The following is a 17867-nucleotide window of genomic DNA, read 5'->3' on the forward strand; positions in this document are numbered from 1 at the left end:
AAAAAAAAAAAAAAAAAAACATTCACGTCAACTTATAAATAAAAGATTTTGAAGTCTCTTACAATAAAACAATTATTTATGCAACAAAGTTGGTATATATTTTCACCAATTTATACAGACATTGTTTCACAACTTATTACCAATTTATGTACCAAACCCACAAAGAAAAGTTTCTTTGGAAATGTTTTGAAGAAGCTTCTTGTTTTTGCAGTTTTGCTGACATGGTCAACATGTTCAACCAAATTAAAGGCAGTTTTCTGATTCCGTTTAAAACTAATATAAAGTACAAAAAAAAAAAAAAAAAAAAAAAAAAAAAAAACCTCACATCTAGGCAAGAAAAGAAACTATTCATTTCATAATCTATATATGATGATATATCCCACAAAACTGTCTTAAAACTTTCCAATTCCAATTCCAATCAAATCAATACCCCAAAAATTCAGATGCAAAACGAAGCAGCCTTTCCAAAGTACTTGGAGCAAATTTCCTTGCAAACATATAACACATCAAAGACGGCTTATCATTATAAACACATTCCCGACCTTCATGAAGTTTCTTCATAAATTCCTCATTAATATCCATCGCCCCAAAAGTCGCAGGGTGGGGCCCACCCCTGGACCAGTCAACCCAAGTCAAACTCCTGTTTGCAAGGAGTTTCGGTGCTTGGATTGTTAACAAAGTTGGAAAATAATGCTCATCAACATAACAAGCCGGCCTACAAAACTGGAGGAATTTTGGGTAAAATGTGACATCGGATATGATAATGGATGCGAGTTTTCGGTTGACTTCAAACCATTGAGAGCCTTTTCTCCATTGGGAAATGTTGACTTCGGGCAGCATGTTGGGGTTGTAGCGGCCCCGCCCGAATGGGCCCGGGTCATCAAAGGCGCCCATGAAACTGTATTTGGATCGTGTTATGTAACGATATGTTATGGTGAAGTTGTAGAGTGGAATGCATGATTCCGATACAAGAATGAAGTATTCGTTTGAGATGTCCAGAAGTGCGTTGGCTAGGAGTCTCCTTTCTGCATCACACATGCTCATTCTACCCCATTCCGCTATCTGCAACAGGGGCAATATCGTCTTTTCTCAGGATAAATGATGTTTAAAAGGTATATCAGAAAATGATGATGGCACAGAATGACTTAATGGGTTAAGTTACCTATTTACCCTTCTTCTATTTTCCTCCCAACTTCTCTCATAGGTGAATATTGTTACAATTGATAGATATTGTGAGATTTTACTTTTTGGAATGTAAGGGTAAAATGGTCATTTAGTCTCATTCAGATGGTTTATTTAGCAAAGAAACCTTATGTATATAGTATATACAACACTTTATCCAAACAGATGTTCATTACCCATTCAGCCACTTTTCCCACACACGATTTGATGAGAAACAAGAAAGAAACAGCTCCTTAAGTGGAAATGAAAAATATATATGAGGGTAAATTTGTAAAATGTTAGCACTTAATTGGGGGAAGCCTCAATTCTGTGTTTTTCACTATTAAGTCATTCTTTCTGCATTAACTCAAAAAGAAACATCCAGATATAGCTAACTTAAGTTAAAGAGTGTTTCTTTTTCTACTTAACATATAAAGAACGTCTTAATAGGTTAAGTTATTATTGGGTTATTACAAGGGTTAATGTGGATAATAATCATAATAATTGATCTATATGATATTTCCTATAGATTTGCACATCTTTTTATGGTAATACTTAAGTAGTCATAAAACTACAAGTCTTTAAAGCAACTATCTCATAAACACGAATACATTAAAGCTAAAAGATAACAAGAAACAAGAAGCAGGGCTCAACATACCTGACTTGGTATCTGTCTCTGATAAAAAACAGATGTTGATGGAAAACGAGCTTGAAATGATGGAAGTGAATGAATGTAAATAGAATAAAGACTGTTGTGCCCCTTAAAGAACCTCTCCCACAAAGGAGCCAATGGTAATGGGCCTTTAGTCAAGAACATAAAGGCAATCTTTGGGACTCTTGCAAATGGATACTTTTTTAACTGTGGAACAAATGAAGCTCTCCAAAATAGCTCTTTATCACTCATTGTGTGGACAAGATTCGAAGGAGGTGTGATCCAATGGTCAAGATTGTTCTTTGGTTGTACTTGTATACATGGTTGCAACATGGGGATTGCTGATGTCACTGTTGTTACTACTCCGGTTTTACGGATCATATATATACTAAATAATGATATGGCAAAACATAAAAGTAGAAATAAAGCAAGTAATTGAACAAGTCTTTGTGGTAAAGCCCTAGATTGGTTTGACCTACTTATAACTGTTGTAGGAGGATCTTTTCCTTCCTCCATTGATAATAATAATAATAAAAATCAAAATTTGTATCTTATAACACAAAACTATGAGATTTTGGTTGTGGGTATGTTGCTTTATGGCTCATAAAGTCCTTTAAGAGCCTTCTTGCACCCTGAAATAGAAATCACAACGAGTTAAAGTGTATATCTTTGATATCAGTTATCAAAATAAAATAGAAAATCCAAGAAATGTGAAAATTATCACAAGAATATAAAGATGGAAGTGTTTTGTAAAATGATACAGTTGAAACCCTGTCAATCTCATCAAAAGAGGATACACCCATCTACAAATCGATGATAACAATGGGTTTTAGGGAAAAAAGGAAAAAGTTGGCAGAAGGTAAAAAGGATTAAAGGACAAAATTCTTCAAACCCCTTGTAGCAATTTGAGATCTCAAAACAACGAAAAAGTTGTATCGGGAAACGAAAAAACTTCAGTTTTTCGTAATAATTAAAGGATTGTCAAATCTATGGGAGTTGATAATTACCAGGACGCATCTAACACGAAGGCTTTAAAGACGAATATCATCAAAACCAATCAATATGCATAAAACAGCAGAAACCCAATTACAAATTGATATCATATAACATGGGTGATTGAGATAAGCATCAAAAAGACTCCTAATAACGAAACTAATTGAAAGATCTAGAACAAACTGATTGAGTAAAAAAGGGGGAAAACATTGAAGTAGAACATACCATGAACTGGTGAGAAAAAGAGAGCATCCAACAACAATAACTAGTGATATCGCAGCTGATATTTGACCCAATACTTTTATTGATTAATTGAGAAAAGGACTTTGCACTTGGTGTGTCTGTATCTGATAGAGAAAGATATATAGAAATGAATCCAGGAGTGTGGGAGTAAATATAGGCGACAAAGAATACAAGAATGGGGAAGTGCGAAACGTATGAAAGAGCGAAGAGATCTATGTAATGGTGGTCTGGTTCGTGTGATTTTGTTTTAGAATTGCTTACACAATGTTAGAGAGAGAGAGAGAGAGAGAGAGAGAGAGAGAGAGAGAGATGGCTTTTATGGCGTGAACACTGGGCAGCAGTTTCTTTTTTTCTTTAATAAATTTTCTTTTTGTCTTTGGATTAAATTATTGTACGTTTTTTCAAGGAATTTATTGTTATAAAACTAGTCAAGACACATGTGTAATAACCTATAATGTATTCCCATATTAGAGTTATATAATATATAATATATAATATAATATAATGTATTCCCGTATTAGAGTTATATAATATGGGTATTTAATTAATAACTAAATTGACAAAATTTGAAAAAGTTCAACCCATTTTTAGTATATTGAACTGTTTGTGGGTAAAAGCCTCTTCATTAATATTGACCGTATAAATTGTAATTTTTGTCTGGTAAAATTATGTTCACCGGTTGCAAATATATACATGTTCATTTTTTTTTTTTCCTTTTTTTTTTCCTTTTTTAGTAAAGTACCTGTAGATATTAATTTCAAAATGATTTTTGAAGTAAAAGAGTAGAGCATATGTCGACAATGCGCAAACAAAATAAAGTGGGTTCCTCCAATTTGATTGTTTATCACTTTATTGTGATTTCGTGATTGATGATTGTTTGATAGTAGGGAAACAAGTTCCGAGACAGGGTAATCAAGGTGAGGTCAACAATTGTTTTTCACTAAGGTCAACCATTGTTTTTTATTAGTATTTTTTTATATACATAATCATTGTTACATAACCATGAATGTTTGTATATCTCTATCATTTTCTTTAAGTTATATGTGAATGATTTTGCATAAACATTGTTGCCATTGTTTAAAGTCTTATTCTACAAGTTTGGTAGTCTAGACCTATAAATACATTCATAGAATCGAGTTATGATCTATGTGTAATCAAATTGAGTTTTTGAGTGAAATTTTCTCAATAAAATTGAAGAGTTGTTCCACATGTTTTGTTTTTCTGATTTGAATTGGTATCAGAGCCCATAAACGAAAAAAAAATCCAGCGATAGAAACAGGTGGTACTCGAAAAAAGTTGTTGTCGATATAAACCTTCTGTAGACAAAGGTTTTTGTAAACGAGTCGATACATCTGCAACAATCGATTTCAACAATCGATCGTTTTTCTGTTTTACAAGAGGTCTTAATTGAACGACTGATCTTCGGTTGTCAACAATCACAAATTAAAGAATTGTCGATCAAACAATAATCATCGGTTTTTATTTTGAATTAAGTGAATTGAAAAATCGCCAAGTGTAATCGATCAATTGGAATCGACTTAATCGTTTTTGGAGTAATCGTTTCTGGTTTGGAGTAATTGATCAAACATTGGATCGATAGAACAATGTTCAAAATAGTGCTAAGTTTTTTTCTCTGTTCACGATTGACGATTGAACTTAATTAGTTTGAAATTGATTAATCAACAATTTATCCCGTTTTTTTGTCTTGATCTTGAAAGAACAGTATTTTCAGGTGGTGTTTGTTTTGGAAGTGGTCAAATGTCTTGTCTTTTTCCATGTCTGCGGAAGAAGACGTAGACTAAAAGTCTTTTTTTATGTATTCATACAAAAAGTCTTAATGCAAAAAGATTGTTTGTTTTTTAATTATAATAAACTAAAATTTAAGAGATCTTATAATAAAGGAAATCAATTAACCATATTTTTTTCTCATAATTTACGGTGGAATCGACTTAATCGTTTTTGGAGTAATCGTTTCTGGTTTGGAGTAATTGATCAAACATTAGATCGATAGAACAATGTTCAAAATAGTGCTAAGCTTTTTTTCTCTGTTCACGCTTGGCAATTGAACTTAATTAGTTTGAAATTGATTAATCAACAATTTATCCCGTTTTTCTGCCTTGATCTTGAAAGAACAGTATTTTCAGGTGGTGTTTGTTTTGGAAGTGGTCAAATGTCTTTTGTCTTTTTCCATGTCTGCGGAAGAAGACGTGGAGTCCTTTTTTATGTATTCATACAAAAAGTCTTAATGCAAAAAGATTGTTTGTTTTTTAATTATAATAAACTAAAATTTAAGAGACCTTGTAATAAAGGAAATCAATTAACCATATTTTTTTCTCATAATTCACGATGGTTTTTAATAAATTGAAAATCTAACCATTTAATAATATTTACGAACAATTTAATAGAATTATAGTATTTTGTAAGCAAATATTAGATAATATGAAAAAGCAACATAAAAAAAACAAATTAGATATTTTCTTAATAAGAATTGTATACTTACACGTTGTCATCCGATTTGCATTAATTTCCATTGTTCAACAACAAAACCGATCTTTGAAATTAATGTTGAAACAACCAAAGCCCAAATGCTAAAAACTCAACATCTCATACATTACTAATCTATTAAAATTTATATTTGACTCAAACTTTGCCAATAACAATTTCATACAATTTCAAACATATAATACTTTTTAAAACATTAGATAAACTATATATATTTTGATTCAAACTAGAAGGCCGTTTACTCATTAAAGTTGATATTTTTAAAAACATAAAGGATTGTTTCGATGATTGTCTTACAATATTAAAACTAAATTCACAAAACTAACATATTTTTTATGAAATCATTAATTCTACATTTCCCATTAACTGGTGTAGCATCTGGTTCTTGGTACGTGTTCTTTTTATTAAATCTTTAAATATTCTGCAATTGGTCTTGGACTCGGCGAGTTGAAGGACCAACTCGCCGAGTAGAAGCGAGATGAGGCGCGGAGTTTAAGTTGTGGACTCGGCGAGTAGACCCTGTTTGGACAAAAACCCTAATACGAGGGTTTGCACCCTATTTAAACACCTTAACTCGGCCTCCTTAGTCCCATTTGCTCCCAGAAGACCCCCATAGCAAACCCTAGCCGTTATTGAAGCAATCTAAGGCTTTTGGAGTGATTTTGGTGCTTTTGTGATCCAAGGAAGGAAGGAAAAGCTTGAAGGATCAAGAGGAGGCTAGAAGGATTCGGTTTTGAGCATCATTTGCTGACTTCAAAAGGTATAAAGTCTATACCTTGCTTGCTCTTTTGATAGATCCCATTTTGTGGAGTTTTAGGGCTTTTCTAAGCCATTTTGGTCACCAACCATGATTGCAAGCATGGTTTGAGGTTGATGTTTCGGATATATGTCCTTTGAGGGGTTACAAGGCATAAAGGAGTGGCTTTTGCACTCAAGGAAGGCCCCATGCATTGTGAGAGCTTGTTTTAGGACCTTTTGAGCTTAAAGTCCCATGCAAGCATGTAAAGGTTGTAACTTTACGTGCTAGATCGATTGTAGAAGCATAGATCTACATTTTGATCAAGTGTTGTACATCAGAAAACGAAGATTCAGTGAGTGGTTGTGACCAACTTGGCGAGTCCGTTCTTGGACTCGGCGAGTCCAAGGTTCTGTCCCATATCAGTTGAGGGTCTTAAGGACCCAGTTGAGTCTGGAAAGGTTTTAAAGGGGTCCCAAGGGGTGACCCAATGTTCTGGACTAAGCCATTGTTCTGGAAATTCATGGGACTCGGCGAGTGCATGAACAGACTCGGCGAGTCCAAGGAAATCTTCTTAAGGATGAAGATGAACTCGACGAGTTGTTCATACAACTCGGTGAGTCAAGGACATGACCTGAGTATCAGTTGATAATGAACGCGATGAGTTGTTCATACAACTCGGCGAGTCGGATGAGGATTCAGTCGATGTTCATTTAGAAGGAAAACTCGTCGAGTCATCGTCTAACTCGACGAGTAGAGACGGGTATGAGGTCTAATGGAAGGATAAGGACTCGGCGCATTGGCGAGCCAACTCGGCGAGTCAGGTCAACTAGAAGTTGACTTTGACTTTGACTTGGTCAGGGGTAAAATGGTCATTGTACCCTAAGAGTAGATGTCAGTTTCTGACTAAGTGTTTTGTGGGAATTTTAGCCGGAGGATTTCCGGAGCAGCGGCAGCAGCAGTCAGAGGATTCCCGCACAGTTCAGCAGCTACTACGAGGTGAGTTACCTTCCAGTAGCGGTGGGTCTACGACCACAATGCTGGCCCACCAGTAGGGATCGTATATTAGACGTTTGTCTTTGTGATATTCATATGTGTTGTTACTACCTGATATGTTATATGCTAGCGTGATATGGTATGTGATAGTGATAGAGTTCGGTTGTTAGGACCGAAGGGTAGGTTAGGCACCCCAGATATGCCTAATAGTATGTTATGACATGTTTAGCTGCTAGCATGATATGTTACATGAGATAGAGGTAGTAGGAGAGGGAAGAGTCCACGAGATTCGATTGTTAGGACCGAAGGGTAGGTCGGACACCCCAGATATGTCTGACAATAGATTATGCTATGATATATGTGATAGTAGTAGTAGGGGTGAAATAGTCCCCGAGGTTCGGTTGTTAGGACTGAAGGGTAGTCAGCACCCCAGAATGGCTCGACATGGGTAGGTCAGCACCCTAGAATGGCTTGACACGGGTAGGACGTCACCCCAGAATGGCCGCAAGGATAGGTCGGCACCCCAGAATGGTCGTACCGGGTAGGTCGGGCACCTCAGAAATGCCTGGCAGTATGTATGTGATATGATTGTATGGTATGTGGTACGATGGGGGAACTCACTAAGCTTCGTGCTTATAGTTTTCAGTTTTGGTTTCAGGTACCTCTTCAGCGAAGGGGAAGGAGCTGGCGCGGTAGCGGCACATCATACACACACATATTGGTTTTCCGCATTATGAGATGTTCTGGGATTGTACTCTGACATTATTATTATTTTCATGTTTTGGGATTTCAGACACGAGATATGTTTTATGAAATGATATGATCGGATGATGTTTTACTACAAATGTTTTACAAACCACTTATTTAAATGAAATTTTTGGGCGTGAAAATTGGGTCGTTACAACTGGTCAACAATTTGATCTCGTAGATGAACCATATATTCCCGGTCTCTTGCACTTCCATGTGGTTATACCTCATTCACGTCATCCTCCTCCTCCTCCTCCTCATCGTCATCATCTTGTACACTGTTGCTTTGAAGTGATATATCGACTTGATTATATTGAGAAAAATACTCATCACTTAATCCATTTTTTCTTATATAATTATGAAGCGCAAAACATGCAATGACGATGTTTCTTTGTGCAACCAATGGAAATGGCGTCATTCTCTTCAATATAGGGAAATGTGCTTTCAAGACACCAAAAGCACACTCAATGACATTTCGAAGTTTTGCATGTGAGTGGTTAAATTTTTCTTTGTTGGTTAATGCATGTCTTCGATGAAAATCTCCAAGCCAATACCGCACATTACGATATGGAGCCATATATCCTCGGGTGTGTGTATATGCAGCATCACAAAGATAATACTTATCTGTAAATATAAGGAAATAATTAATTTAAAAAAAGTAGAAATATTAAAATGAAAATGTAAACAAACCTGGCGGTGGAAATGGGAATGGTGCATCTCGATCTGCTAAAGCTTTAGATAATATTCTTGAATCATGTGTTATCCCTTCCCAACCAGCCACGACAAACGTAAAAATCATGTTGAACTCGCATATTGCCAATACATTTTGATAAAAATCGCCTTTTCCCCTTCCTCTATACAAATGTTGTTTGTCGAGAGGGACAATAGCATGTACCAAAGTTCCATCAAGTGCACCAACCGCTCCTCTGAAAATCCTTCGTAACCTCCTATTATATCCCGAGATATTTGGATTTGGATTAAAGGAAGTTGGTACTATTATATCCTTTGGGAACACCATCATTTTATCCAATACTTCATAAAAATACTTATGAATCGTTTGTTTTGAGTGTTGAAATCTACGTTTGATGATTACATAACGTTGATTGTGACCAATCATCATCAAGAACATCGCCATCTTCTCTTCAACCGATATATGTTTACTATCCTTTAACCAACCTTTTACTCTAAAATGTGTACAAAGCCGAACATAAGAATCACGTGACATACGTAGAGCTCAATGCATTGGTGATTAGTTCCTTGTAATAACTCTAATGTGAATTGATGCCCATACGTTTTTGAGGTATTATCTCGCATTCTTTTCAAACCACTTCTCCAAAAAAAGCGAAGATACAAATACATAACAATTAGGAGGCGCAACTTTTTATCGTAATCCATTGTGAACCTGTTAAACCATCAACACTTGTTAAATCCTAATATGCTAAATCAAAAAACATAAGCATTTGTATCACATTCAAAGCACACATTTTGTTTCAAATAAGCATATAATCCCAATACTAGCAATATTTGTGTCAAGTAAGTACACAATCATTTAAATGATAGCAAAAAAACATAATGTCAAACATAAGTTCAAGAAACATATAATTGTTCAAAATGAAAGAATAAACATAAGCATAAAGACTACTTAAACATCCCTAATGTGGTGCCAGTCATCTTTATCCACCCTTTTAAGACCCCAAATATCGGTGGCAATGTCATCCATGCCTCTCTCATATTCATGGACATTCCAAAAAGGTGAAAGGCTGCCAAAAATATAGGATCCATTGGGTCTAATTCAACTAGCTTCAACCTCTCATAACATTCTTCTACTGCTGGTCCTTCCTTGCTACTCACCATATGTTGTAAAGCTTTTTGCATATCAAGACTCAACTCATCAAGACTAACAAAGGTTTTAGAGGCTTTATCCATATCGGTCCTATCAGTAGAAGCATCACTGGTTTTAGCCCTTTTATCGGGCCTCTCAGTAGAAGCATTAGTGATTTTACTCTTTTTATCAGGCCTCTCAGTAGAAGCATCAGTGGTTTTACTCCTTTTATTAGGCCTCTCAGTAGAACCACCATGAGCTTTATCACTAGGAGCTCGAGCACTAGTGTCATTGGAAGCGTCATCATCATCATCATCATCATCATCATCTTCTAGGCCATTAAAAGGGTTGTCATCAATCAGAAGTCTTTGGACATGATAAGAAGAAGATGATGTATCTGCGGGTGTAGTTTAAGTATAGGTCCATTTGATGCTACCGCTGACACTACTTCCATCAAACAAAGATGCACAAAGGTTGGGATAAGGCAATGGGTGTGTCCTCAATGATCCCGCCTTTGGATGACCCTAAACCAAGATTAATAGTAATTATAAGTATTTTGACATCATTATTAAAATTGGACATAAACTAAAAAATTAAATTATATAGACACACCTTCTTGAATTCTTCCCATTTTGTGTTAACCCAAGGCAAATAAATTTGTTTAAGCATTGTATAAATTCCCTGACTTGTTTCTCAAATATTTCCACCCTACGTATTTAGCTTTTAGATTATCAAAAGCATTTTTCAATTGTTTTTGTGAAGTATCCATGTCAAACTTTTCTTTTAGAGCTTTCCCTAACGTAACCCAAGACTCCTTGTGCATGCTATCTCCTTTTCTACCAATTTTGTTGACCTCTTCGATACACGTATCTAATAAACATTTTACTTGCTCGTTCGACCATTGTAGTTTGTCTCCCATTTAGACAAGCTATATATATTAACTTTATAAATTAAGTCCATGAAAGAACCGACTTAAAAAACTAAAAATAAAAAACTTCATGATTCATATCTATGGATTACAACATGTTAGACAAACAACACAAAATAGAAACACTTGATTCAAATGAATCTAAAGCTGATGACAAATAACATGATGTTGATCAAGAAATAATATTAAATAATAGCACTACACTAGAAGCATGTAACAAAATCAACAACATTAAGAAATCAACAACATTGACAATGCATGCTTTGATGACATCAGATATACTCATTTTCAAGAATAGAGTACAACATTCTAATGCACTCAAGTCTCATTGTTATGAGAATTGATGTTATTCTGATCAGAACATCATTCATATGTTAAAAGGTACTATACTTATGTCAAATATGTATACTGATTTTCAATCTTAAAAATATATGGTCTACCTATGAAGTTCAACACCAAGTTCATATCCCTCCCATTATTGCAATCAGAAATCAAATGGGTTTTCAGAGTTTCTCAAAATTCTTAACAGTTAATCCCATATTGATTTTGAGATTGAGTTTAAAACATAAAGGAAGGAAAACTGGAAGTTATTTGAGAAATCAAATAACATTAACGTTTTTAATTGACAAAATGGTGATGAGATTTCACTATTAATGGAGTCTAAATTGATAATACAAGTTGAGAAGAGGTAAGAAAAGAAAAACGAGACAGGAGAAAAAAGAGCCACATAATAGAAGAGCCAAGAACAGCTAAAAACAGAAGGATAAAGAGGAGCTGAAACGATACCTGATGAGCCGACGGCGGGGACGATGGCAGCGTGGAACGGCGGAGGTAGAGCGAGACCAACTTCCGATGGAGGTATTGGCTGCTGTGGAGAGATCGCCGGTGTGAGAAGATGCAGCCGTGATGTAACGGCGTGAAAATTTAAAACAAATTTTCATTTTTTTTTAAAAAAATGCATACTCTTCATAACATATCATATAAAAATATCTTTTATTCAATTACAAAGCACAACTCCATTAATAATCCAGGATCCTCATAACTCTTTCTCTGGTGTGTACAATCAAGTCGGTGCCGTCCCGCGATTCCGAGAGGAAAACCTGAAACACATAACACATAACACGGTAAGCACGAAGCTTAGTGAGTTCCCCAAAATACCACATATAACACATATTAGCCACTCGAGGCTATAACTATGTGGACCCTCCGGTCCTAAATATGTGAACCCTCTGGTCCTAACTCTGTGAACCTTCCGGTTCTAACTCCGTGAACCTTCCGGTTATAACTCTGTGAACTCTGGAACATACACGACATGAATCACATAGAAATAATGCAGTGTATCACAATCACATAAATAGAATACAAGATACTCTGTCACATAACTCTAATTACCACTCTAGGTAAAGTATAGTGAGAAGACTCACCTGGCAAGCAGAAAGCAACTATCCTCACACTTGAATCTCGAACTCGCCACCCCTAAATACATAGGATGAATATCTCTTATAATAACTCTTTTTCACGACTCAGATAATCGAAGGCGGTTCCTTCTCTTTCTAACTCTCTAAAGTGGGTAAAAGACCATTTTACCCTTCCAAGGCCTCCATTACTTATGTTGACCAAAACCCCAAAGTCAATAGAAGTCAAGCTCAAGTCAACAGTCCACATTTGACACTACTCGTCGAGTGCACCCATGCAACTCTTCGAGTCCCCTCGCATCAGCTGAACTCTACCTAGGACTCACTCAGCTCGTCGAGTTGACTCCCAACTCAGCGAGCCAACACTGGGTCAAGACTACTCGATCAAACCCGCTATGACTCGTCGAGTCACCCATGGACTCGGCGAGTTGGCTCCCACATATTTCTCATTCAGCCATTTGAGGTCAGATCTGCAACCCAAACTCATAGATCTAACCTCCTACTACCCAAAAGTCACGCAAAGATCTGAACTTGAGGCTCATGCATGGTGTATTTTGCTCTATACACCATTTTGACTCCATTGAAGCTCCATAGCTTCAAAGCTCCAAGGTTACTCACTCAAGGCTGCCTACTTTCTGGATCTCTGGACCTCAGAAGGTCCAGATCTACAATTGACTCGAAAAAGGGTTTGGATGCACCCAAAACCCCATCAATATGGATGCAAGCCCAACTTTACAACCAAAGAAATCTACTCAAACATAATGGAGGCAAGAGTTGTACCAGATCTGAAGCTTGAAATGAAGATGAGACTGATCCACCAAGTCTCCTCTGAGATCCTTGCAACTCCCTTGATCTTCTTCTCAAAGAAATGACCTCCAAGAAGCCTCTTTCCTCTCTAGCTCATAAATAACTCTAGGGTTTCTCTCAAGGGACGAAGACATTATTGGGAAGGGGCCAAGGAGGCTATAAGTGCCTTTAAATAGGTCCCAAACCCCGGAGATTAGGGTTTCTCTGCCCAGCACCTACTCGGCGAGTCCCTCTCCTCGGACTCGTCGAGTCCACTCATTAAATCCACGGGGGAACCCGACTCGACTCAGCGAGTTGGACCCTCAACTCGTCGAGTCTCTCCTTTAATCACAAGATTAACCCACACCAATATACCTCTAAAAATCTGGATGTTACACGTGAAAGGGGGAAGATCTAATGGGGGCGATGGAGGCGACGAATGTATTCCAAGGTTAGAAGGGGTATTATTAGGTCTTTCTGGATAGGTGATGAAAAAGACTTTTCGGGCTATTTTGTCTTCCAGAAAACAAACAGTCTATTTGACAAATGTCTACCCGCCCGCAGATAAAAGAGCCTAAAAAGACTTTTTTCAAAAAAACAAATGAGCCTGTTATCTCCCCCTACAAGCCACCGAAAATACAATTTTAAGGCTTATAATCTAGATGGATGGAAATACACATATGCGATAAATGCATGAATCATACAAGTAAGTATATTGATGTAAAATCACTAATTCATGGATGCACACAAACACCGTAGAAGTTCAAGATTTGGAAAGAATCCCATCTCATTAATTCATCTGAACAACCAAATACAATCTATATACATCAAGTAAAACAACTAATGAACTTAACTCTAATCAACTAACTAAACTATAGCTAACAAACAACTAACTCTCTAACAGAAAGTCAAATATAGTCAAGACGTCAACGTTAAGTCGTTAACTAACTTCATCTTCTCCAGTAAACACACAATGCAATAAATGTGCAACACTCAACTCAAGGCCGACCTCCTAACAACCTCTACTTGAAATATCCACAACACACATACAATAGTGAATCTATAATTCAAACCCATGTGCGTCCAAACTGGTTGAAGTGACAAAATTAACATGTCGAAATAGGTTGGTTATCGCCCGAGTTGTTAATAATACCATCAAAGTTAAATATACCTTTAATTTTAATACCGATGATCAAACATAACCTTTTTTTAAAGAACTTGTCAACATATTACAGTTAATCAACCTTTTATATTTTGAAAAAAATAAGGTGGCATGGAGGACCATAACTAGAAACAAACGAAATCTATCAGTTGAGAAGTAGCAGTGTTACAGTGAATCGCGGAGGTAGTGTCCAGGGCAAACTACAAAATCTATTTTATTTTTTTATTTTTTATTTTTTTGCGTTTTACTTTTTTTTCCCTCACCTTCAATATTATAATATTTTATGATTTGTTCACTTAAAGCATTAAAAATTCAAAATGCATTCTGATAACTATATAATTTTTTTTTCCTTTTTTGTTAACCGCCTTAATTGATCTGGTTTAATCTAACCAAATTATAATGGTGTCCAACTTTGCATCTATAACTTCTTACGGTTTCCATCAAAAAAAAATATATATATTATATTATCTTTAGAAAATTTCCAAGTCAAAGGGTTTACAATAGCATGATAGCATCATGTAGACATGATCAACTCGAACTCATATTAACATCTCTCAAGAATCCCACCACAACAACATGACCCATGTTTAACGCTCAACTCACAACCCATGTGATATGCATTTGACAATTCATAATCAGATATCATGGAATATATGAAATCAACACGATCGATCAGTCATGCCACAATGTCTCATGCATGCAAATTGCAACATAATACATATAGTCTCCCATATGTAATGCAACATGATATGAAGCATAAATAGGCAAACATTTATGCTTCAATGAAACGCTCAATTTTAATTTAAAACCTAAAATCCCCTGAATCCAACCCTGCACAGATCTTCCATTATGCATACCACTAGTTTCAACAGTCGATACAAAATAAAAACCACAAGTTCCACTCAAACAGCAGAACATGTAATAATCTACATAATGATTATAATAATAATAATAATAATATTATTATTATTATTTATAAATTTTTCTTACTCAAGTCAACGACTTTGAACATAGCAGCCACATTAGAGATCATGACTGGGCACTCTCCCTTCTCATCATACTCAGCATAATCCCCTCCAGACAGATCAATATCTTCAAATTTTGTTCCTTCAATCTATACAAAGAAAATATTATAAAATCATATGATGAAATATTTATATAAAATACTTTTAGGACTTACAGATTCAGCTTTCCAGCCACTACTGAATGCAAAATCCAAAGGTTCAAAACCCCTACAGTCAAATACCATCAAAGCAGCATGCTTTCCCCCCTCACTCAACTCATTAGTGAGTGGAGACCCTCGACCAGGTATCATTGTCACTGTTCCTTCCCTTTTACAGAACTTACACTGATACACCATGAATAATAAACTACATCATTTAGTTTCTTTCAAAATGGTATCACTTTGAATTTGATTTAAATGTAAAGAGATGATAATGATATATAACCTTTTGGATAAGATTAGTAGTACCCTTTTTTGGTAGAGGAAGTGTCTCATTCAGACTGACACATGTCTCCTTCTCAGTCACCTCACCACAGTTTTCACATTTCAACTGCACACCACAAGGAAAGATGTGATAATTGAAAATTAAACATGAACAAACATGCAAGATAGTGAAGATACTGAAAAAGAATGGCTATAACTCTTGAAAGATGAAGCTATATCATAAACAAACTTCAAAATTAGCTATAATTAAGCCAAGTGGAAGAAGATATTGTTTGAATGTGAACAATTGTGAGAGTTGATTTGTATCAGAAAGATTGGTATAATTAACAAGTTGTTTGGGGAAAAATTTGGATTGTGAGAAAGATAAGAAACTGTTGGGAGTATCAAACTAATTGGATACATAAAAAACATCAATCAAGGTTGCTCATTATCACCAAAAAAGGCAGAAATTTTCCTTTACACTTGATCAAAACAGAATCTGATATAATCAAGTTAAAGGCCAACCAAAATTAGGTGAAGACGCATTACGAATTGATTAATAATGTTAACAAGTTTACTTGTACAGTGAATTAAAGTTAATGGATGGATAATCACTCGATCGTTTAAACAGATCGATTCAAAGCCACAAAAACTTAATCAGACGAATAAGACAAACTGCGAAAATGTTTTGAAACCCTAATTGCAAAACAGAATAGATCAAACAGATAGATTACATATGCCAACCGCTACAAACAAACTCAAACAACAATGATTCGCAGATTTCAGCAAGAATTAAAGTTATAAAAAGCGAATCACAGAAACATAAGGAATCAGGATACTCGAGTAACGAAGAATCGATGATACATGATACGAAACTCCATGAAAATGAAAAATGAGAAAACCTTGAAGTAGTAGGTGAAGTTAGGATCATCGACACCTCCTGCAGGCTGAAAGTTTGTGAGATTCTCGAGGTCCGCGCTGATGTACAACATGAAGTTCACCATATTTTCACACTTTCCTTGCTCGAGGTCGCTACACACCAGGAACAAATTATGTTTTTGTTTTACTTTACAACATTTCATTAAAGTCTTAATATTTATATATTTTAAATGGTTTTATTTCAATATCAAATATTTTACAATGGTGTTTTGGATCGGTTCTCAGGGTGGTTGGCTTAGTTTTTCAAACTTCAAAAGTTCTTTTCGTAAAAATTACAAAATTCAGGATTTTCTAATTTTTTCAAAAAGTTTTTTTTTCATATGTAAATAATTCAAAAGGAATTTTTAAAACTAGTTTTGCCAAACATCTTTTGCTTTTTTTTTTTTTTTTCAAAAAAGGACTTTTGGTGTGAAAAGCTAAGCCAAACACTCCCTCAAAATAGTTAAAAAAAGAGTTTAATATTTAAAAATAACTTTTGATACAACTTTTTAGAGCTTTTTATATGGAAAAAAAAGTTTTCTAAAAAACTAAAGAACTTTTTAATTAATTAACTTTTTTACTTAAAAAGTTAAATCAAACACTTTTTAAAACCAATTTATTGATTTTTCAGATTTTTCTACCATAAGAGTCACCCCAAACATATTTTTAAAAACTCCTTTCTCAAAAGGTCATAAGCCAGTAAACATTTTTCCTAAAAATACTTTTGTGATAAAAATGCCAACCCAAATATACCCTAAAACTAAAAAACTTAATAGAAGTTTTTTAATAAGGCGTTTAGTAGGGCTTAGCAAAATCGAAACCAAAACCTAAAAAAACCGATAAAAACAAATAAAATCGAAATTGAGAAACTAAAACCGAACCCAAACCCAAACCTAAACTATCGGTTTTGGGTTTAGATTTTTCAAGACCAAAAAATTCGGTTTGGGTTGGTTTGCACATTAAAACTAACTTAATGGTTTTAAAAATCGAACAGAAACCGACACAAACCTACGAAAAACCGACCCACAAAACTCATCACCCAAGGTTAAACCCTAAGAACCGATCCTCAAAACCAAAAACCTAACCCATCCAAAAACCAAACCCAATAGGTTTCAAAACTCAAATACCAAACTTATCGGTTTGCATTCGTTTTTATCCCAATACTAACTCATGCTGAGTCTTAGCATTTAGCATTTTACCAGGCACTCAGTTAGAGAACTTTCATATGCGGCTAGAAATTGGTGACGTGGATGCAAGTGGAGTTACATATGCGGCTAGAAATTGTTGATTGGATGTCATATAGACATGCATATGTATATATATATATGCACTTAAGAGGAAGGAAGTTGAACGTGATATGTCGTCTTCTTCAAGCCAGTG

The 17867-nt window shown here is 35.3% G+C and overlaps 3 protein-coding genes across 4 annotated transcripts; all 3 read right to left on the bottom strand.

Moving 5' to 3' along the window:
• Positions 1-326: 326 nt before the first annotated feature.
• LOC145091964 (glycosyltransferase BC10-like) lies at positions 327-3368 on the bottom strand. 2 transcript variants are annotated; one of them, XM_079029810.1, is made up of 3 exons: positions 3032-3368; positions 1820-2445; positions 327-1062 (listed from the first exon to the last, which is right to left on the bottom strand). In XM_079029810.1, the coding sequence occupies exons 2-3, from the start codon at positions 2327-2329 to the stop codon at positions 424-426; spliced, it is 1149 nt and encodes a 382-aa protein (XP_078885936.1). In that variant the 5' UTR covers positions 2330-2445; positions 3032-3368; the 3' UTR covers positions 327-423. The 2 variants fall into 2 exon arrangements, with proteins under 2 accessions (XP_078885936.1, XP_078885937.1); XM_079029811.1 differs by lacking the exon at positions 3032-3368 and adding an exon at positions 2821-3006.
• Positions 3369-8250: 4882 nt separating this feature from the next.
• LOC145095156 (uncharacterized) lies at positions 8251-9165 on the bottom strand. The gene is made up of 2 exons (XM_079033085.1): positions 8721-9165; positions 8251-8654 (listed from the first exon to the last, which is right to left on the bottom strand). Exons 1-2 carry the CDS (start codon positions 9163-9165, stop codon positions 8251-8253), a joined length of 849 nt encoding a protein of 282 aa, XP_078889211.1.
• Positions 9166-14963: 5798 nt separating this feature from the next.
• Positions 14964-16644, bottom strand: LOC145091965 (uncharacterized). Its single transcript, XM_079029812.1, has 4 exons — positions 16472-16644; positions 15592-15696; positions 15324-15491; positions 14964-15257 (listed from the first exon to the last, which is right to left on the bottom strand). Exons 1-4 carry the CDS (start codon positions 16571-16573, stop codon positions 15117-15119), a joined length of 516 nt encoding a protein of 171 aa, XP_078885938.1. The 5' UTR covers positions 16574-16644; the 3' UTR covers positions 14964-15116.
• Between the last annotated feature and the right edge of the window lie 1223 nt (positions 16645-17867).

Source organism: Lactuca serriola, chromosome 3 (assembly GCF_051521515.1).
Source record: "Lactuca serriola cultivar US96UC23 chromosome 3, Lser_US96UC23_V15, whole genome shotgun sequence".
Classification (NCBI taxonomy): domain Eukaryota; kingdom Viridiplantae; phylum Streptophyta; class Magnoliopsida; order Asterales; family Asteraceae; genus Lactuca; species Lactuca serriola.